The following is a 22113-nucleotide window of genomic DNA, read 5'->3' on the forward strand; positions in this document are numbered from 1 at the left end:
TTGGTTTTAAGTGGTTTTAACGTAAACTGTAGGTACTAAACCCGAGTGCCTAGCCAAAATTCCAGTCGTTCGTTCCGAAGCGAACAATAGCGTAATCTCTCTATCACTCTTCCATATTAGTGCGACAGAGACAATTACGTTTCGTTTGCTACGGAGCGTAAACGGTTGGCATCTTGGCTAGGCACCCTGGTCATTTGGAAAGCGAAATACATACGGAACGCGTTTCTATTACCCATTTCAGAGGCCAGCTGCAGATTTGGTTTTAATGTAAACTATAAGTACCTAAACGGTTGGCATCTTGGCTAGGCACCCTGGTCATCTCTGGGTACAAGTATGTATATTTTCTTAAAATAATAAACTGAAATTACTACTACCATGCATATAAAATAAAATAAAAGAGTGGCTATAACAATAAAATTAATGTTACTTGCTACCGCGCGTCAATGCCATCTATTGAGTGTAATTTCGTGAAATCGATGAACGCTCCAGGGAATAAGGCCTCTTAATGTAAATTATATTATAGGTACCTAAACGGTTGGCATCTTGGCTAGGCACCTTGGTTATCTGGAAAGGGAAAGACATACGGAACCCGTTTCTATTTCTACTACCCATTCAGAGGTCAGCTACAGATTTGGTTTTAATGGTACCTATAAGTACCTAAACGGTTGGCATCTTGGCTAGACACCCTGAACAGACCCGAATCACCTAAGCGAAAAAAAATAATATTTGTGGTATAAAATGTACCCATGATCACATTGATCACCTAAGGATCAAGATTTGCTAATCGCAGTAAACAGCACTTCTCGGAGCTAGCTCGTTGGTTACGAACGCAATGAACGTCTGAAGATCGAGCACAGGTCCGTCCCCTACTAAGCGCGCTCGGCGGAGACAGCGCAGTGAGCGCGCAGCGTCGGTGCAGTGTGATTTATACGTCTTTTAAAAATATTTAAATTTACGGCAAAATAGGTCCTATAGTTATGATTTTTTTTTATGGGTTCACATAAAGTTAGTTTGCTATAATATTATTTTGAGGGCAAAATATAAGTACAATTTGCGATAAAAAAATATAATGCGACCCTGTTTTCACCGAAAAAATGAAGAAAACTCAGAAGGTATTTTATCATTTTTTTTAATGAATCTTTGATTTTCAATCATTTCAGCCCCTCGTACAAGATATGGTGAATTGAATTGTACCAAACCACCATTGTTATTCATGTATCAAATGATTCTTGTTTACTGCAAAATTGACAACCGAAACGACACTTCTCACTGCAAATTTTGAAAAATGCTCCCAAGAAAACTCATTTATTTTAGGTTTAAACAGAGAAAATGAAAACTAACTATTTCAGCCCCTAGTTTAGGAAATCATTATTTAAGAACGTTGACAGTTTTTGAATCAATACTAATAGTTACGTCGTAATGTTGAATGAAAAAGGAAGCATTTTGCAAAATACGCTCGTTTGTAGGAGTAAGGACTCTTAATTTACATACACTCGAATGATCAGTTTCTACGACTTCCTGTACGTGTACTTAGGCTTAATAGTATAATCATGTGAAAGGGATAGCACAGAATAGTTAAACATTTAACACTTCAGTTTCCAGAAATGCTTGAACGTGTAAAGGCGGGATTCCACCAGTGTGCGGCACTGTGCGGCACAAGCATGTTTGTACTGTATATGGTTGTGCCGCACACTGGTGGAATCTCGCCTTATAATATTTTTATATTTGACTTTATCTCTTAGATTTATGAGGATACTCAAGAGTTTAGACTACTTGGGATGCGTCTGTCTACAAAACTTTTATACTGTTACCTATACGTATAAATATGTTTAGTATACTATATGCACTGTGAAGTAGATATAATTAAAAACGTAATTTTGGACGGCATTTTATTCCAAGTGAATTGAACAAGACCTGACTAGTACCTACATAGGAGCATTATATTCTAAGGCGGGAGTGTTGTTTGTGTAGTAATAATAATAATATTTAGATAATGCATACACCATATATAAGTAGTACGAGTATTTGCTTGCCGCATTTGTTTTCAAGCATATATAATTTTAAAATAATTATTGAGTAGCTACGTAATAGTGATAATAATAACATCTTTAAGTTCAATAATTTCTTTTTTTAAACATTTTATTAACACTAATAGATTTTACCTGTTATGCAAATTATCCTATGTATTTGCTTTCAACATATCATCTGTTAGGTTAGATAATGTATTTGTATACCTAAAACGAACAAGCATTTCTGAAGCACAGATGGATCAAGAAAATAGTTCGAAAAGGAATTCAAATTAATTAAACTTATCTCACTTTGGCCAACTCACAATATATCGACTATGAAACAGTAGTAGCGCAGCCTTAGGTAGCAAAATTATCATATCCCTAACCATTTGTTTTGATAATATTTGTATATCAGACGTCTCGAAGGATATAAAACCTCAGTCATAATCATAAAGGATACACGGTAACCATATACATGAGTCAAAAAATAGGAAACTATAAAACAGTAAATCTATTCAAATAACCTTGAGCATTTTAGTTAAATAAACACTGAATTCAAATGTTTTATTTTTTTTAACCCAGAACCTGGAAAAAACCTTGGAAAAATATTTTCTGTTTTTGTTTGTTCTAAAGGGTTAGTCATTGTCAACAGGTTAGGAGTTAGGATATGAAGATGGAATCCTACACATTTTCTTTCGCACTTAAGCCTTTAAATATGCTGTTCTCGGGCTAATGGCATAAACGTGTGTCCCTATTTGTCATTTTGACATTTCCGTTTATTAGAAAGAGACAACATTTAAAGAAGGTTTGCAAGAGGTTGCTAAGTTTTATGTAGGATTAGTTTGATGAAATAAGGGGATAAGGCCTTAGGGGGATAAGAGCTAGACGCAAGTTTTTAGTTTTTTAGACGAGCTCTACAACAAAATAAAGCCTTGCGGGTAGAATTTTGTTAATTTATATACTAGTCTATTATAAATAACACGTCTTAGTAAACCTTATGAAAATGCAAAAAAAGTTAATAATAAACGGTAACGGTGCGCATCTGGACGTGTTTGGCGGTCATGAGATTATACTACTCTAAGCTCCGGGACTATATAATAACACGTTCACTGTCCCCATACAAAATAATATGACAAAGTCACACGTGCGAGTGTGCCTTCACTTTGAAGGTCGCGGTGCGGTGCGGTTGTGTGTTATGGCTTTAAAGGCAATCAGGTTATACAGTCTCCATGCAATCAGGGTTCAATCCGTCATTTCATGTAAGTTTTTAATACCTACGTCACATCGAGTTACATCAAGGTCGCTGTGACGCCAAAAGTGGCGCACTGGACGCGATTTCTGCCATATTTTGCTGTCAGTCCACGGAATACCTCGTAAGTTTACTCTCTTAAATACAAAGACGATTTGTCGAAAAATAAATCCGTTTGAAAATCGCCGACATATTTCATGAAATCAAAAATCGCTTAACAGAGAATCTCCTCCCTGAAATTTTATAAACGCACACTGTCTTCTAATTAAAGTTCTTTCGAAGATCAAATCCACAGGCCTACTAATATGTTTACACAAATTCCATGCGGATATTAAGTCAAACTGATCACACCCTAATTTTTTCACTAATACATTCAAATAAAGCCAGTAGCATTACATAATTCTGACATTGCCTATAAGTTCTGTTGAATCTTTTTAGTATTCGGACTGAGGTATCTTTCAACACATGTTGAGAGCATATTTAGGAGAAACTATCCTGCTAACAAGCATCGTGGCGTCCCAGTGGCAACACTCTATCTTTGAATTCCGATATAGAGGCTAAGAAAGGCGCCCCACCCACTGGTGCGTAGCGTCGCGTTGTTTCGTCGCAAGCGTCATCACAGCGTCAACGCTGCGTTGTTTTACATTTATTTTTATGACAGACCACATTAAATGCGTTGCGACGACGCGACGCCACGCAACGCAATGCACCAGTGGTGCCTCGCCCTAAGGCGCATATTAACGTATGTCTGGTGCAACTTAATCTATAACAGACTTCAGCCTTTAATTATTTCACAATGTTTGTTGTCCAAACTTGTACAGCAGGGCCATGCTAATCCTGACGGGAAATAAAACGGCCGTTGACGGATTACAGAGGTTTTCTTCCGGACTTTCATCTTTAAAAATGAATGCTATAATATCAGTATCACTTAACTAGCAAATAAACGGAAATTTTATGTATGTATTAACATATTACAGGCTGGCCCAAAAATACGTTGACAAAGTTTTTTTTATAATTATTTTATTAAGTACTTACGTAACTAGTACAAAATAAGTTGAAAATGACACACACGATAGGCGTGGCGTTTATGTGCGCACTCCATTTCAAGACATTCTTAGTCAGGGAAAACTGTCCGGATTACAGGGATCACTGGATTACCGGGGTCCGGATTAGCGAGGCTCTACCGTATGTAAAAGTTTACTAGGTCGCTTCTCGCTCGTCCGCTCGGTAGCGCATGATCCAGCGCTTGAACAAACGGGTAACGGGTACTTACTGGCTGACTGATTACTAAGATGCCTGTTCTCATCACAAATAATCATATTGACTATATAATCTAATGAAAGTCAGATAACTGTTTGTTAAAAGTAAATTTATTTTAAGTGTTCTGTATTCTGTACTTGGAACGTATTAACTATTTAAAGATTTTTTTACAGACGTTCGTCCTACTAATAAATAAGTGATTGATCGAACAATGATTCTCTTCCATACTTGACTTAACCTGAGAAAATTCATGAATCGTGCAATAACTACAATGTTCGGTCTCGTGTTGGGTGCAACCTGCCGTTATATCTGTGGCGTGACTATGAATAATTCATGAATCGTGCTAGTTATTTGCAATGACCGCAATGTCCGGTCTCGTGTTGGGTGCAATGCAACCAGCCGTCATATCTGTGGCGTGACTATGAATAATTCATGAATCGTGCTAGTTATTTGCAATGACTACAATGTCCGGTCTCGTGTTGGGTGCAACCAGCCGTCATATCTGTGGCGTGACTATGAATAATTCATTAATCGTGCTAGTTATTTGCAATGACCGCAATGTTCGGTCTCGTGTTGGGTGCAACCAGCCGTCCAGAGATGTTAATTATTTGAAATAAATGCATTTGAAATACAAATACTAAATACCTATTTTTATTTTGTATTTTAAATACTTTTATCGAAAACTATTTTGTATTTTAGTTCAAATACTAAAAAGTACACGTATTTAGCATTATGAAAAACTTTAAAATACAAAATGCTTTTTGTAACTTTTTAAGGTAAAACGGATGACACCGAAACCAGGCGCGTGTGTCCATTCGATGCGTTCGAAAGAAAAGTAATTCTATCTTTCTCTGTCTCTGACAACTCTAGCTGTGATGTAACATTGACAACACCTTCGAAAGCGTTTGCAAACAAATGCCGCAGCCGCAGTGCAGTGTATTTCGAAATTTTATGTAATGCCGGGAAATGTGTAGAACATATAAATTACAATTAGGTGCAAATTATACAATCGATCGATCAAATGCCGCAATCTAGAAGAATCGCATGCTATTTGTTGCAACAAGGATCTCCATAGAGGCAGTACTGGTAGTGGTACCGCCGCGCGCCGGCCACACCGTAGGAATATGAAAGACAGCCCGTTTGAACAATTAGTGGTACTGAAGACATCATTAAAGCCTGCAAAGATTTAAGGTTTTTTTAAGTTCCTTTACCTTTCATTTTTACCTTTACAGAGTAAGGTATTTTATTTGAATAAAAGTATTTTGAAAATACCTATTTTGCATTTTGAATTTCAAATACCTTTTAGTGAAACTATTTTGTATTTTTATTTGAAATAGGTAAAATATCAAAGTATTGGCATTTTTTATTTAATTTTTTTTTCTGAAATAGAAGGCAAACGAGCAGACGGATCACCTGATGGTAAGCGATTACCGCCGCCCATGGACACCCGCAACACCAGAGGGGTTGTAAGTGCGTTGCCGGCCTTTAAGATGGGAATACGCTCTTTTCTTGAAGGTTTGAAGGTCACATCGGTCCGGAAATACCGCAGGCGACAGTTCATTCGACAGTTTCGCTGTGCGAGGCAGGAAGTTATTACACTACCTATTTTTAACATCTCTGCAGCCGTCATATCTGTGGCGTGACTATGAATAATTCATGAATCGTGCTAGTTATCTGCAATGACTGCAATGTCCGGTCTCGTGTTGGGTGCAACCAGCCGTCATATCTGTGGCGTGACTATGAATAATTCATGAATCGCGCTAGTTATTTGCAATGACTACAATGTCCGGTCTCGTGTTGGGTGCAACCAGCCGTCATATCTGTGGCGTGACTATAGTACCTACTTATTCAAATTCAATCCAACAATAATTATAGTGTCATTTAGAAAATTAAAAGCGTCCATGCCATCATTATAAATGCGAAAGCAACTCTGCATGTCTGTCAGTTATCTTTTCAAGATTTAACCCTTAAATGCATGATTTTTTGTATAACTTTTTAATAAATTGAAATAGATGTGTCATGCTGTATAAAAGTAATAAATGTGATTTTGGATAGCTGCATATTGAGCCACGGACCATCAAATATACGATGCATATATACATCATTATGCATTTAAGGGTTAAATACTGAAAAGATTTCTATGAAATTAGCATATGCCCTGGAGTGACCATAGACGGAGTGACCATAGACTAAGTGCCATAATTCTGAGGATTTACTCCTTACCCTTACCTAGTCCATCGAGCAACAATACAGTGTAGTAGTCAATAAATAAAATAATTTACAGGTGGCATAGGAAATATCGGGTTACAACTTTGAATCGTACAATTAATTACACCAGAAGAAATGCGGCGAACTTTACTCTTTACACTAGACCCATTATCCGGAAAAAATAGCATGATTTACTTTTGTAATTTCAGTTTTACTACTTTCATACACGCCAGTATGATATAGCCATGGAACACCAACAATATATGATGGATACGTTTTATTCTCTTGAACTCGGTTACAATATTTTTGTTTGGAACAGCAATATTTCCATATTGTAAAAAGAATGTGTAAATGTGTTGTGAACTTCATTTTAATCGCTTTTATGAATCGACAGCTAACAAGTCGTTGTATGGAAATAAATAGTCGATATGTGTGTAAAAATAACAAGTTACAGACTAAAACAGAGAGCACTCTAGTATAGTATAGTATAAATCCAGGTCAGCTAGGGTGATAGAGACGTCAGTGTTAAGTTAACATAGGCGCGATTAGCGGGGAGGGGCAGGGCGCAGGGCGCAGGGCGCAGGGCGGAGCCGCTGGATGTGAGGGGTGTCGGCGCTCACTTCTTGGTGGGCGTGCCGCGCTGGGTGAGCCCCTCAAACCGCTTGAACGTGTAGTTGATGAATACCCAATCTTTGTACGCCACCTCGCCGTCCTGCGTGATCGGCGCCGCCGCTGCAACAAACAAACAACACACAATTCAATATCAGTACACTTGTTTTAAATGTAAGAGTGATTTGTATTTTTTTTTTAATTATGGGACCGACCCCGAAATCGCGGAAAAGTTTTTGGCTTTTCCATAGAAAACTGACATCTGATCAGCCAAGATGTATAAAAATATAACATCGGTAACATTTTCGAACTTTCCCCCGTTTGGGTCGTACAAGTGAATCCACATTAGTTCTTGACACTTTTCGACAAGTTGCAAACAACGTTTGATTAGATTCTTCCATGTTTCAGCTTCTCGTCTACCCTTTTTTAAGTGCATCTTCACATTGGTCTTGTGCCACTCGATGGGGCGGAGCTCAGGGCAATTTTGGTGAATTGACTTGTTTTTGAACGAAATCAATGTTTTTCAAATAGCTCCACTGTATGACCAGCATAGTGGGCACTTGCCAAATCAGACCAAAATGAAGGGGTGACATTATGCGTCTGACAGACGGAAAGTACTCGTTTTAGGATCCATTATTTTCTGTAAAAGTCGCCACCAAAGTTCTTATCTAGGTAAGAAAGTCGCAGTCATCTTGCTTAGAAACAAAATTACAGCCGGTTGAAATTGCCAGTTGATTTTTTCGGTACGAGATTTATTTACATATATAATAAACTCGAAATAAACAACTACGATAATGAAAACTACGGTTCGTCTGTCATGATCATCGCGGCATGCAGTTCGTCGGCATATCCTTCGGAAATCTGTTTTTTGGCGGAGATCAAATAGGATAAATAGGATAGATAGGATAGGTGATAGTGCGGTGGGGTGGTGGATACGTACGTATCTCGAGCTTGACGTCGGGGAAGTCGTCGAAGTTGGAGGTGTCGTCGATGGAGCGCACCTCGACAGAGATGGCGGCGGGGCGCTCGCGCACGTGGCTCCAGTCCACGCCGCGGAAGAACGGCACTGACTTCACGTCCTCGATGCCGCGCCCGGAACCCAGCCTACAACATAAACACGCGTACAACACGCATTCAACCTACTTTCCTTCACATACAATGTTTATTTATCATAAATAAGTATACAGGCCATTTTTATCCAAAGAGGGCATGCATTCCAATTAGGCTTACAATAGGGTATTTGACTACTAGTCAAATCAGTTTCTTTTTTCGAACTGTCAAAACGATTTTGCTACTATGAAATTTATATGAAACAATTGTTATAAGGTACCTTTTTTCATATTTTAATATATATTTTTAAAAGTTTTAACAAAATTTCCTACAAATTTGGTTATGTTTATTTTTACTCTACGATCAATACTTTAGGAGCAACAGGCTGTTTGCAGGCGGAGCAACAATCGTCTATTTTTTATCTCTTTGTTAACTTTAACAGCCTGTAGCTCCTAAAGTATTGATCTTAGAGTAAAAATAAAAATAAACAAATTTGTAGGAAATTTTATGTTAAAACTTTTGTCCTAAGTAATTATAATGCTAGTCGTGCAGATATTCGATACATGCGCAAAACTATAAAAAAGGTACCTTCTAACCTAACGCCCTCAGCACACCCCCCACCCTCGAGGACTTTTAGTATGTTTATCTGGACACCACAAGGTATAACTATATACATTTTCAAAACTTTCTTCTTCCTCGATTCCTCATTGCTGAGGGTCGCGACCACATGAGTTCTTTATTTTATGTTATGTACCGAGGCTCGCCATTCTGCATGATTCTCCGCCTTCCTGATAATAGGCCCTGGCAGGCCTTCTTTACAGTGTCTACCCAGCGGGTTGGTGGTGAATTTTCAAAACTACACGAATTATTTCCGCTGATTGCCCATTTTCGGCTTAATATCACGTGGCTGAAGTCCTAGAAAGATAGCGATGTTTTCTGAGTATGCCTGATGGCTTGTGTATTTCCCAAAAATAAAGTAACCTGCGGTCCGGTTCGGAGCAGAAGCGCAGAATGGTTTCCCTTGCCTCCTCGCTGATGGGTATCTCGGGCGGGAATGTGAGCGACTCGCGCCACGACATCACCTTGCGGTACGTGTCCTGCGGAGACTCGGAGCAGAACGGCGGGTACCCGATCAGCATCTCGTACCTGCAACGCAGCCGCGACACTATTTAACTGCTGCACGTGCTTCAAACAAACTACTACCTATTCACTATTAACTCGCTCGACATATATGTTAATAAAAGAGATACATGTACAGGGATCGTTGATCGGTGAGCACTGAGCATTCGCAGTTCGCACAGCAAGTTCAAGTACTTCTACCTTGTAGTTTCTAGCTTTACTTGCATTGCTTTAATAGTCGGTAGAGATGGGTAGTGAGTAAATACTCAAGAGTAAATACCGAGTAAATACTCAGTATTTACTCAATTTACCCGTATTTACTCGTTTATACCCAATTTGGTGGGTATAAACTATTTAGAGTGCTGACACTGCTGACAGGGTATAGAAATCTGAAATAAAGGTGTATTTTGTACTGGATATTAGTAAAAATTATATTTTAAGAGGGGCGTTCCATACATGTAACTAAGTGTCACAATAAAAAAATCTGAAACCACCAACGTGTGGCACATCATTAAATTGGTCTTTAAAAATAACTTCAATGTTACTATGCACTTTTTTCGATAAATTTAATACTTTTGGGAAAAAACCGTTTCCAAAGGCCAAAATAATGTTCATCCCTCTATAACTTGTGGAACAAAGTTTAATAAAATATGAAAAAATATCGAGAAAATAGACCATAGAAAACACTTTGAGAAAAAAATACTTTAAACATGACCGGTTGGGTCATTTTTGAGTTTTCATTAAAAAACTCTTTATAAAAGGACGTAAGTGCCGCGTAAACACGTAATTTGGCGTGTACGGGGATTCAGGATTCCAAAAGGCGGACCTGTGGATTCTATTCCAGTCCTCAGTCACTTATTTTAATGGGAGAGTGGAACTCAGCGTGGAACGACGCTTTCTAAGCAGCAGTTGACCGCAACTAGATGGGTAGTTAGTAAAAACCCACCAAATATTTACCTAAAAACCCGTATTTGCCGTATACCGTAACTATGTAGTTAGTGTGGTTAAAATATGATTTTACTTTAGTCGTTAGTTTTCAGGCTGGCCCTTTTGGTTAACTCTTTGTTTATTGTAAGTAAAACCGCACGTGCTACTACCTGCAAAACAAGATTCGTAACTTTGACCGCGTATACTATACGGCTATACTATGTATAGTCGTTAATTTTCAAGCTGGCCCTTGCAGCTAACTCATTGTCTATTGTAAGTAAAACCGCACGTGCTACCCACTCAATAAAAAACGGTTCGGTCGATTTAACCGGTTATTGCATTACAATTTCTATGGAACTTGCAATAAGATTCAAAATTAACTACAGAAAAATTGCGAGGCTGTGTGGGGTCCCTCTACGGTTACTGAGTTTCGGCGAGTCGAACGCTACAGAACCAGTCTAAAATATGTCAACGAGATGCGTAACAAAGGCGCACACAAAGACGCGTAGAGAGGCGTAGACGCGGTGGGAGCTCTGAGGGAATTCGGAGTGGCAGCGGAGGGTAAGGGAGAGGGAGTGGTGGCAGTCTCGCTGGACATCGCCAACGCGTTCGGCTCCCTCCCCTACACGGTAATCGCGGAGGCACTCCGCTACCAAGGAGTGCCGCATTACCTAAGGCGCGTAGTAGAGCACTACCTGACAGGGTGGGTGGTGCTCTACGAGCGGAGGGGGGTTAAGAGTGTGAGGGCCATGGAGTGCGGGGTTCCGCAGGGGTCTGTCCTTGGGCCCCTCCTGTGGAACCTCGGATACGATTGGGTCATCCGGGGGGTCCAGCTTCCGCGCATGGTCACCATGTGTTATGCGGATGACACACTGGTGGCCGTGCGAGAAAAGGAGCTGGAGGAGGTGCTCAGGCGGGCGGCGGTAGCGACCGAGCTCACGGTCCACCGCATAGGCCTCCTCGGGCTACAGGTCTCACTGCCGAAAACCGAGGCCATGGTCCTCGGGGGACCAAGGGGCTGGGGCGGCTGCCGGCAAGCACCGCTGTAAGGGTTAGGGGCGAATCTGTCCAGGTCAGGACCCACTTTAAGTACTTGGGACTTGTCCTGGACAGAAGGTGGACCTTTAAGGAGCACTTCACGAGAATGGCTCCTCGTCTCGTGGGTGCTGCCTCGGCTCTGGGCCGCCTACTACCCAACCTAGGGGGGGCCGAATGCCCCATGCAGACGGCTGTATGCGGGGGTCGTCCGGAGTATGGCGCTCTACGGAGCCCCAATCTGGGCCGGACGACTCACGGAGGCCACGAAGGCGCTGCTCCGCCGGCCGCAGAGGGTGGTGGCCCAGAGGATGGTGAGGGCCTACCGCACCACCTCTCACGCAGCGGCGTGCTTCCTTGCCGGCACGCCGCCATGGGAGCTGGACGCGGAGGTGTTTGCGGAGAGGCACGAGCTGAGGGCGGAGGCCAGGAGGCGTGACGAGCCCCCAGACACGGAGGAGGCCGAAAGGATGGCGCAGGCAGCCGAGGAACGCCTACGAGCGAATATAAACTTACATCCCCTTTTTAACCCCCTTAGGGGTTGAATTATTAAGAACATTGAAATAACTTATTTTTTTGTAATATTATACAATGCCTTTCTAAGAAGTTTCAAAGCATTTGTAATGGATTCAAACTTTCAACCCCTTTTTAATTAGGGGATGAATATTTAAAAATGCTTAAATTACTTGTATTCTAATAATATGCCTTTATACAAAGACTGAAGTCCTGTACCAAAAAAAAAAATTGATCTCCATACAAACTTTCGACCTCTTTTCAATTAAATGAATGTTCAAAAATGCTGAAACAAGTTTTCTTCCCTTTTATTTAAATATCTTTCTACCTAGTTTAAAATAAAATTAAGACCCCTACAAATTTTCAACCCCTTTTTAACCACTTTACGGGATGAAAATTTTAAAAACGCTGAAATTACTTTTCTTGTATTCTAATAATATGCCTTTATACAAAGATTCAAGTCCCGCACTCAAAGAAATGTTTGATCTCCAGACAAACTTTCAACCCCCTTTTCACCACCTTGGGGGATGAGTTTTCAAAAACGCTGGAATCAGTTTTTTACTCTTTTAATGATATACTTTTTTACGAAGTTTCTAATTCCTAGCTTAAAATAAAATTTGAACCCTATACAAACTTTCAACCCCTTAAAGGGGTGAATTATTAAAATCGCGGAAATTACTTTTCTTCTATTCTAATAATATACCTTTATACAAAGATTCAACTCCCGCACTCAATAAAATGTTTGATCTCCATACAAACTTTCAACACCTTTTTCACCACCTTAGGGGATGAATTTTCAAAAACGCTGAAATTAATTTTATTGTTTTTTAATAATATATTTTTTTACTGAAGGTTCGAATTCATAGCTTAAAATAAAACTTGAACCCCATACAAACTTTGGACCCTCTTTCATCTCCTTGGGGCACGAATTTTGGAAAACCCCTTCTTAGTGGATACTAACGTTATAAAAACTACCTATATTGTGAAAAATTCAGCTCTCTAGGTCCAACGGTTTGGACTGGGTGTTGATTTAAGTGAGCCAGTCAGTTAGGACTTTTACGTTTATATACCGTGTGTTTCTTGTAACAGGAGCAATAAATTAAGCTGTAGGCTGTACTCCTCAAACTGACCAACATTTGTTCAGCGACTTTTAAAAATAACTTGTGTTTTGACTTTCATTACACTTTAAAGTTTATTCTGAGACGCAATGTATTGCAAAATTTGTTATGTTTAAAGGGTGACAAGCAGCGTCAAACACACAGATGGCAGCGTACATTGAAAATAATATTTAATATAAATTTAATTAGTATGAATCTAAAAATTTCATAATTTTAAAATCTTGCTGAACAAATATTGGTCAGTTTGAGGCGTACAGCCTCCAGTTTAAGTTATTGCTCCTGTTACAGGAAACACCGCGTGTATATAGATTACAGTTTGAATGAAAATTGTTAATATTATAAATATCCTTTCATCTCTGGCCGAGACACGAATCGGGCATCAGTTTTTGAGCAATTTTAAATTTTTTGAACTTCATGGTCACTATTTAAATAAAATATCTTTGACAAGCCACAGATGAAAGGAAAATATAAGTAGGTAGGCTTAAGGTACCATTTCTAACTGTACCAGCATTCCTGCTGTAGTATTGTGAAGCGACATTGCTGCTTCACTGCCAGACAAAATCAATCTTGACGGACAAATCGTTGACATTTTCGGAAGCAATTGTTAGATCTGTGCGTAAGGGAAACTATAAGAACATCATACGAATATGTATATTGTCTAGAGAATAAGCACAGATAACAAATTTAGATTATTCAGCAGCAAGGTCGAAAATAATGTGACGGCATTACGCACGCGAACAAAAGCTGTATACCTATTATTAAACATTTAAACTTGTTCCACGTGCGTTTATGCAGTTACCTATAAAACAAGATTCATTCAAATTTTATATTCAAGGAAAAAATGGAAAATGTTACACTTCCGGCAGGATTTGAACCCGCAACCTCCGCAATCCGTGCGTTGCTCTTAACCAATTGAGCTACGGAAGCCTCAAGCTCAATTGGTTAAGAGCAACGCACGGATTGCGGAGGTTGCGGGTTCAAATCCTGCCGGAAGTGTAACTTTTTCCATTTTTTCCTTTAATATAAAATTTGGAGTATCGCTCGCAGCCGTATCTGCATGTTAACAAATGATTCTTTCAGTTTACGAAGACACATTCTAACAGCAATAGTCTGAATCCGAAAGGCACCTTTGACAATTTACAACAGTGACAATTCATTGTCTTTTTCGTGCTTTGTGTCTGTTTAATGTAAGCTGCTGAAGTTCACTCCTCAACCGAATTCCAAAACCTGGTGATTAGTTCGTCCTTTGATCTGACCTCTAATAAACCCTGTTCTGTTCCCTCCTTCACTTGCTAAACATATTCTGGCACACCAACTGGCAGTAGAAACATCTAATTAAAAAAGTAGGCGCGAAGGGTTGACCTCCTAATTTTCTCCTCACCTAAGAAAATATGAAAATCGCCCAAATATGGATGACGCCAAATGTCACATTCTACAAATATTATTTATCAAACATAATAACAGTGACATCTATTGTTGGAATTAAATTTATTTAATCATAATGCGCAGCTTAAATTTTTCATAGACCGTAAATATGGTAGAAATTTTCAAAAGTATCAAGACCATTGAATCCATTTTCTGTGGTGTTGTCACATACTGATTTTTAAAAACTACTTCTTATCGAGCGCTGCAGACTATTCTTGGTCTAACTATACACAATTGATCGAGTTATTGTAAACCAACTTACTAACTTACTTACTATTTTTATGGGCGTTTATTATGGAGTGAAATAAGCATAAAATTTCAAAGTTGCGTATTAACATAAAATAAATCATTTGTTTATAATTTCGCAATCGCTGTATATTCGCAATGCAATATTTATTCGGGAACAATGAAGGTGTCAATTGTATTTCTAAATAATCAAATATAAGCACATTATTTTCAAATCGCACAATTAGTGATCTCATCTAGCAGAGCTAGAACACAATAACATTGTTGTGTTTATATTTCCTATACATACGCATCACACAAATGACTGTTATGAGAGGCTAGAATGCCCCGTTAGCACGAGCATCAATAATTCACTTTTCAAAGAACGTTGAATGATAAGGCATCGTTAATCTTCCTTTCCTTGTTTACTCCCTGTTGGTGTACTATGTATTATCTACGTATCGTAAAAGCATTTCAGGCTATCAATCTAAACGTCACTGGCACTTGCACAGCTCTAATTACCGTGACACTCGCCATGCTCTAGCTAATTGGTTCAAACATTAAAGTTCAAACAAAAAGTCACTCGTAAGGAGCATTTAGTTGCGACGTCTCGACGTCGTACGATGCGATGTCGTGTAACGTCATATCACGTTGCGACTCGTAGACTATATTGTTATTGTGGATTGATGGTTTACTAAGCAAATTGTACTTATTAATTTGGGTGTTGATTCGGGATTATCTCACTCAATTTCCACATACACTTAGTGCCCCTTGCACCATTCACTAACCCGGGGTTAACTGGTTAAACCTGGAGTTACCATGGTTACCAGTACAATTTGACACTGGGTTAACAGTTTAACCCCGGGATAGTGGGATGGTATTGGTGCAAGTGGCGCTGATACATTTAAGCGTAATTATTCATGTCTAATGATTATTAACATCAAGTGCTAAATACATGACGGCTATTATAATTATTTTTGATGTTAAAATCTTAGGCCAGTCTTAGGCCTTATTACCTTGCCAGCGTAAAATAAAGCTTATTAGTAAGGTTTTAAAATCCTTTTCTTGTAGCTTTGTTCACGGTTACAGCTGCCATTTTTTTAGTTCATTTTGTAGTGTTTGTCATTAAAATTGAAAGATGTTGATTAAACAGCTATTTTTCATTTTATGAACAAACTCCCTTAGGTAGGACTTATTACCCTCCGGTACCGTAATCTATATTCGGGCTAATCATACATATCTTCAAGCACAAGCGATTTTGCAATCGGTGCCACTACCAACAAGTTGAAAGATTATAAAAGAGTCGTTCGCATTAGAGCATAAGAAGGCGACAAGTCGGATAATGTATCGGATAGTATAGGTATGTGGTGTGCTTACATGATGACGCCGAGGCTCCACCAGTCGGCCTGCGGGCCGTAGCCGGTCTGCAGGAACACCTCGGGCGCGATGTAGTCGGGCGTGCCCACGGTGGAGTATGCCAGCGCCCGCCGGTTGCGCTTCCAAGACTCCGCGCGCCGCTTCGAGTCCATCGCCGACGACGATGTCGAAACTGAAAAAAAGTCTAACGTGACGCACCAACTAAATTATTCATGAATGATAACGACATGGTTAAAATAAAAATACGAAAGCATTAAAGGAATAGCAAGTACAAATGAGTTTTATAACATGATATATTCAATGTTCATGTATGATTAGATTCGAAAAGAGACAAGTAATTGTTAAATTCAATGCGCACCGTAGGTTTGAGTGGCAGTGAAATGGATGGAGATTACTTACTGAAGTCTGAGGGCGTGGCGCGCGAGAGGTCGCGGTAGAAGTCAGTGCGGTGGCTCTTCTTGAGGCCCGTGCACAGCCCGAAGTCGCTGAGCTTGATGTGCCCGCGCGCGTCCAGCAGAAGGTTATCCGGCTTTATGTCCCTGCGCGTAACGAACAAATATTACCTACTTCAGGTTTCAACATATCTCACCTATAAAATAAACTTATGGTCAATCAAGTTTTGGCCAACAAATATTAGTTTCAACCATGTTTCAACACATGTTTGCCGACTGAACCTTTTTGCAGAGTCAAGTCCATAACTTCTTCTAGAGGCGATTTAAACAAGGCTACGATCGACGGGAATGCGTCATTTTATTGCAAGAGTTCCCATGACCAATTTCCGTGGACTAGGCTCCACTCGGTGATACCCAAACATTTAATTGTCTCCTATCCTAAATATCAACTTTATCAGAAAATTTAATCTATTTAGTATTAAGCATGTTGCTTGCATGTGATTTACCTGTGAATGAAACCGAGCTTATGTATACTGTCGATCGCCAGTGCTGTCTCAGCGACATAAAACTGCGCACATTCTTCGCTAAGGGTGTCTTTTTTCATGAGTAGGGTCATCATGTCCCCGCCGGGCAGGAACTCCATGATGAGGTATAAGTTCATGGGATCTTGAAAACTATAGTACATCTTCACTACCCACTGGTGGTCCGCTTCTACTAGGATGTCACGCTCGGCCCGCACATGAGCCACCTGTCAAGTTACAAGTAAACTATTAATTTGACAGCACAGCAGTGCAGATGAGGGCTTGTCACGAAGAAGCTCTGTTTCTGTAGCGTTTATCACACTAGTCAAAGATTAAAAGCTTTCTAGTTGGCAATATACATATATATAGGGTATTAATCAGCCAGGTTGCATTTTTGAAGAGTTTACAAGGAATAAGGATGTTGACTGTATTTAACAGTAGATTGTTAACGAAAGATAGTTGGAAAGTGAACCATACCCCCCGAGATATTTTGGCGCTAATAGTTCGAGGGTGAGATGGTTACTTTTACCCGAGTTAAACACTATACTTTTCATTTCGACTATGAGGAAAGTCAGACACGAAAATATTTTGACGGATAAATGAATTAGGGACTGGAATAGGCGCCATTTACATTTTTAATCGAAAAAAAAATCTAAAACCATAGACAATCCGATCTTAAATTGGGATGTGTCTGAAACGGCCTTAATGTATACGCGCCTTAAAAAAAGTGAAACTGTATTAATGAATGTAATGTAAGAACGGATTTTTCAAAATTCATCCCCTGAGGTGGTGAAAAAGGGGTTGAAAGTTTGTATGGATGTATGGGTTGAAAGTAAGTACGTAGGTACTTGAAACTTCATAGAAAGATATTTAATTAAAAGAGAAAAAAACTTATTTCAGCATTATTGAAAATTCTTCCCCCAAGGTGGTAAAAATGGGGTTGAAAGTTTGTATGGAGATCAAATATTTTTAGAGTGCGGGACTTGAATCTTTGTATAAAGGCATATTATTAAAATACAAGAAAAGTAATTTAAGCGTTTTTAAATATTCATCCCCTAAAAGGGTTAAAAAGGGGTTGAAAGTTTGAATCTATTACAAATGCTTTGAAACTTCTTAGAAAGGCATTGTATAAATTTCCAAAAAAGTTATTTCAATGTTCTTAAAAATTCAACCCCTAAAGGGGTTAGAAAGGGGAAGTAAGTTTATATGTGGTACAAATTTTCTTTTAAGCTAGGAACTTGAAACTTGGTAAAAAGGGCATTATATTAAAATAGACGAAAACTGATTACTTACACCGTTTTTGAAAAGTGTGTATTAATAGTTTCGGGAGCGAATATTTTTTTCAAATAGTGGACTTGTAAATCTTCTAAGAGGGTCGAGAGGGATTATATCGGGAACATTTTTTTTCAGTTAGGGTCTTGAAACTTCGTAGTTTGTGAAAGACAAATTTAATGCGTTGTATAATTATTAACAAATGATTAACCGTCCCTACTGATATCTTTTGCTGCATAATGTTCTATATGCTCATGTAGAATATATAACCACCAACATACCTACAAATCCACGCGTACGAAGTGGCGGGCAACAGCTAGTGTTATGTGAGTAAAACTCTGTTTCTTTTTGAGCATGTTGCTGTCTTTTCTCTTGTTTTTGGCTCTCTGTCAAGTTCTCATCAATAACGTTTAAACTAAGAATTATTTAATTTAAGGCATATTAATTTATTGCGTTATAGACAGCAGTTATTTTTTTATACAATTTCTATTTTACCAATGGAATAAACTAGGTAGGTAAAAGAGTAGGTAACTTGACGTCATTTGTTGTGTTTTATATTAATTCCATAGTGGCCCGTATGCTATGGAATAGGTATGATGAACTTTCCAATATAATTGATTTCATTGTACATGTAATCTTACTTGTTCTTTTTCAAGCATATCAGCTTTTCTGAGTATTTTCATAGCGTAAACATGACCGGTATCTTTCTTTTGAACGAGGCGGACCTCACCAAACGCGCCTCGCCCGATGACCTGTAAACAATCCAATATTTAGCACCTGTCGAAATATTTAGATTCTGTATCTTAAGTACCTATCTAAAGCTTTATATGCGCTGGCTCCAACACAAATGTGTTGCAAACTTTGTCTCACTGAGTTATCAGTACACTTTATTCCGAGAGCTAACTTACTTTGAGCGGTTCAAAATCCTCTACGCCGAGCCTCGATCGCTTAAGCCTCAAAAACTCTGTTTCTTTTTGAGCATGTTGCTGTCTTTTCTCTTGTTTTTGGCTCTCTGTCAAGTTCTCATCTTTGAGTGACTCCTCCAGCTTCTCGAGCCTAAAATTAAATTCAGATTTTAACTATGTTATAATTCAGTCCCTAGTTCAGTTAGCGCCACTTGCACGATCCCACTAACCCGGGGTTAACCGGTTAAACCTGGAGTTACGAGTACCATAGTTACCAGTACAATTTGACACTGGGTTAACGGTTTAACCCTTAGCCCCAGGTTAGTGGGATGGTGCAAGGGGCGCTTAATGTAAGTCTGATTACCTCTGTTTCCTCTCATAATGTTGAGTTATGAGATTAGTATAGAAATTTTCTAAGGTGACCTTGGCCTTGGTGGCCTTGTCGAGCGTGTGGCCGCTGAAGCGGATGTTGTCCGTGGCCGTCATGTCCAGCACCCCTGGAACCGGACAAGTTGCTAATTATTCACTTGCCCTCCTTACGCCACACTAGCAGTAGCAGGGGATGTTACCAAGTAATCATACGTTTACACCAATCAGTTACTGGTTCTCCCCTACTCGTAATACAGGCCTTGCCTTGTGCGTGGACCCCTCGCAATTTGTGTTAACTGTTAGGCACATTGACACAGTCTCTGACTCTGAATAGGAGTCGGTTTAACTTTTATGAAAAAATTACTTGCACAAGGGTGTTGCACAAAGACACATTTTTATAGGTGTTGTTGCAGGCGCGTATCCACCGTTGTGGGCACGATGGGCATGCCCACAACCCTAATTGAGTCCCCGAGTAAAATTACGCCGATTTTTCGCACACGCTTACGCAGAAATTTCAGTACGCAGAGAAGTTGGCATAATATTGATACGCGGATTTACTTTTCATAGAATGATCGTTTTTCGTCACGATTACCCGAGTACATAACCATTGGTCGAAACACCAGTAAGTAGAGTGATCATTTGGTATTAATTAGAAATTCTTGCATGTTAATATCAGCTGGCCACAGAGTCCTAATTATTTGCAAGAATAAAGATTATTTACTAACAGGGGCAATTATTTTTAGCTTATGGGAGTTATGGGTCTTATAAATCTTAAACATTCACAAATATTCGTACAATTTCCTAAAATAATGCCAGCTTTTAATTTACAGCTGTAGGAGTTTTTAGCGTAGTTGGCGTAGCGTTTAGTTTTATATTTATCTATGTATAAAAAGTGCTATCTATGACCTATGACTCAATGAATCAATGTGGTAAGTAACGCAATTGCTAAGTTACTAATTTAACTGTAAAATTTTCACCACACCAGCTGGTAAAGGCTGATTGTTCAAAAAGTGATGAGAAAGTTAAATTAATTAATAAGATGCAAATTTTGAGTTGTTTTTTTATGTTAGCTGGTAGAATTGACTTTTAAATGATGATTTTGAATGATAAATATTTAATGACGTTCATTTGGATTTTGGATTTGATTTTATTTGATATCTTACAGTAAATATTTTCTACGGGCTGGTGTGGTGAAATTTTTTGTAACCCTCGCAACGCTCAAGATTCCATTTTTCGCTACTCTAACTCTATTAATTATAAGGTATTCAAAAATCATTTAAAACTGAAAAAATGTGGTGTATATTAAACACGTCAAAGCATGTACTACAGCTAGAAATTTTCTTAAAGATATTTTTTTATAAGTTAAGCAATTATTAATTTAAAAAAAATCTTGAACTTACGTCTTTTTTGTAAACTAAAACTTAAACTTTGCTAAAATTGTTATATTATCTATTCAAAGCGCTAAATACTTTATCATATAAAGGTTACCTAGTTGTTTTTTTTTTTATACTACGACGGTGGCAAACAAGCATACGGCCCGCCTGATGTTAAGCAGTCTCCGTAGCCTATGTACGCCTGCAACTCCAGAGGAGTTACATGCGCGTTGCCGACCCTAACACTCCTCTCCCTCGAGCTCTGGCAACCTTACTCACCGGCAGGAACACAACACTATTAGTAGGGTCTAGTGTTATTTGGCTGCGGTTTTCTGTAAGGTGGAGGTACCTCCCCAGTTGGGCTCTGCTCTAGATCTGGAATGACATCCGCTGTCCTGTGCCCTACCACACAAAGCGAGATGTCATTCACAGTGCCCATACCTCTCTTTTGGACGTAGTTTAATTACATACCCGGGTCCAAGATGTTAAGATTATTGTGCTTCAAGTCATCCATAAAAACGAACAATAAACATATACAATACCAAACATACAACCTCCTTTAATGAAGTCGGTTAAAACAAAATAATTTTAATTATACAGTCCACTAAAGTGTATGTTATGTAATAAGTTTGTTATTATGGCTGACCTATTTACCTATAATATTAATCTTGTATTTAGAAATAATCTTAGGTACTAAAATGTCATGATTGTTCGTACTCTGACTCGTACTTGCCGATTTTCGTGTGGCTGTGACCACAACCTTTTTTGGGGGCTGGATCCGCGCCTGTGTTGTTGAGATGGTTTGGACACGTGGAAAGATTGAGTGAAAGAAGGCTAACAAAGAGAGTGTATAAGGGAGAGGTAGAAACGGGGGTTGGAAGGGGTAGACCTCGGCGGACTTTCTCTGATCAGATCGGGGAAATCCTGAAGAAAGGCCAGGTCAAGAGTACCCTAAACCGGCGAGCGTGTATGAGGAATTTTATGAAAGTGAAGGTAGCGAAAGAGGTATGTCAGGATCATAGCAAGTGGAAATCCGTGGTCTCTGTCTACCCCTCCGGAAAATAGGCGTGATTATATGCATGTAGGTATGTATATATTTATTTCATATATCTAAATTCATGACACCAATCAGTTACGGGTTCCCCTAGGGAATATAT

At 39.1% G+C, this 22113-nt stretch overlaps 1 protein-coding gene across 2 annotated transcripts in view; it reads right to left on the minus strand.

The window, feature by feature from the left end:
• Positions 1–7078: 7078 nt before the first annotated feature.
• The window catches only part of LOC134754329 (serine/threonine-protein kinase tricornered), a 51162-nt gene continuing 36127 nt past the window's right edge, over positions 7079–22113 (minus strand). Inside the window, exons 3-11 of one of the 2 annotated variants that reach the window (XM_063690596.1) lie at positions 19579–19711; positions 19218–19365; positions 18951–19061; positions 17023–17264; positions 16524–16663; positions 16125–16296; positions 9367–9531; positions 8276–8439; positions 7079–7458 (exon numbers count right to left, since the gene is read on the minus strand). In XM_063690596.1, coding sequence (XP_063546666.1) covers positions 7343–7458; positions 8276–8439; positions 9367–9531; positions 16125–16296; positions 16524–16663; positions 17023–17264; positions 18951–19061; positions 19218–19365; positions 19579–19700 — 1380 coding nt within the window. In that variant the 5' untranslated portion in view covers positions 19701–19711 and the 3' untranslated portion in view covers positions 7079–7342. Of the gene's footprint in view, positions 7459–8275; positions 8440–9366; positions 9532–16124; positions 16309–16523; positions 16664–17022; positions 17265–18950; positions 19062–19217; positions 19366–19578; positions 19712–22113 lie in introns of both variants that reach the window. The other variant, XM_063690595.1, reaches the window with a different exon arrangement.

The sequence above is a fragment of the Cydia strobilella genome, chromosome Z (genome assembly GCF_947568885.1).
Source record: "Cydia strobilella chromosome Z, ilCydStro3.1, whole genome shotgun sequence".
Taxonomy (NCBI): Eukaryota; Metazoa; Arthropoda; class Insecta; order Lepidoptera; family Tortricidae; genus Cydia; species Cydia strobilella.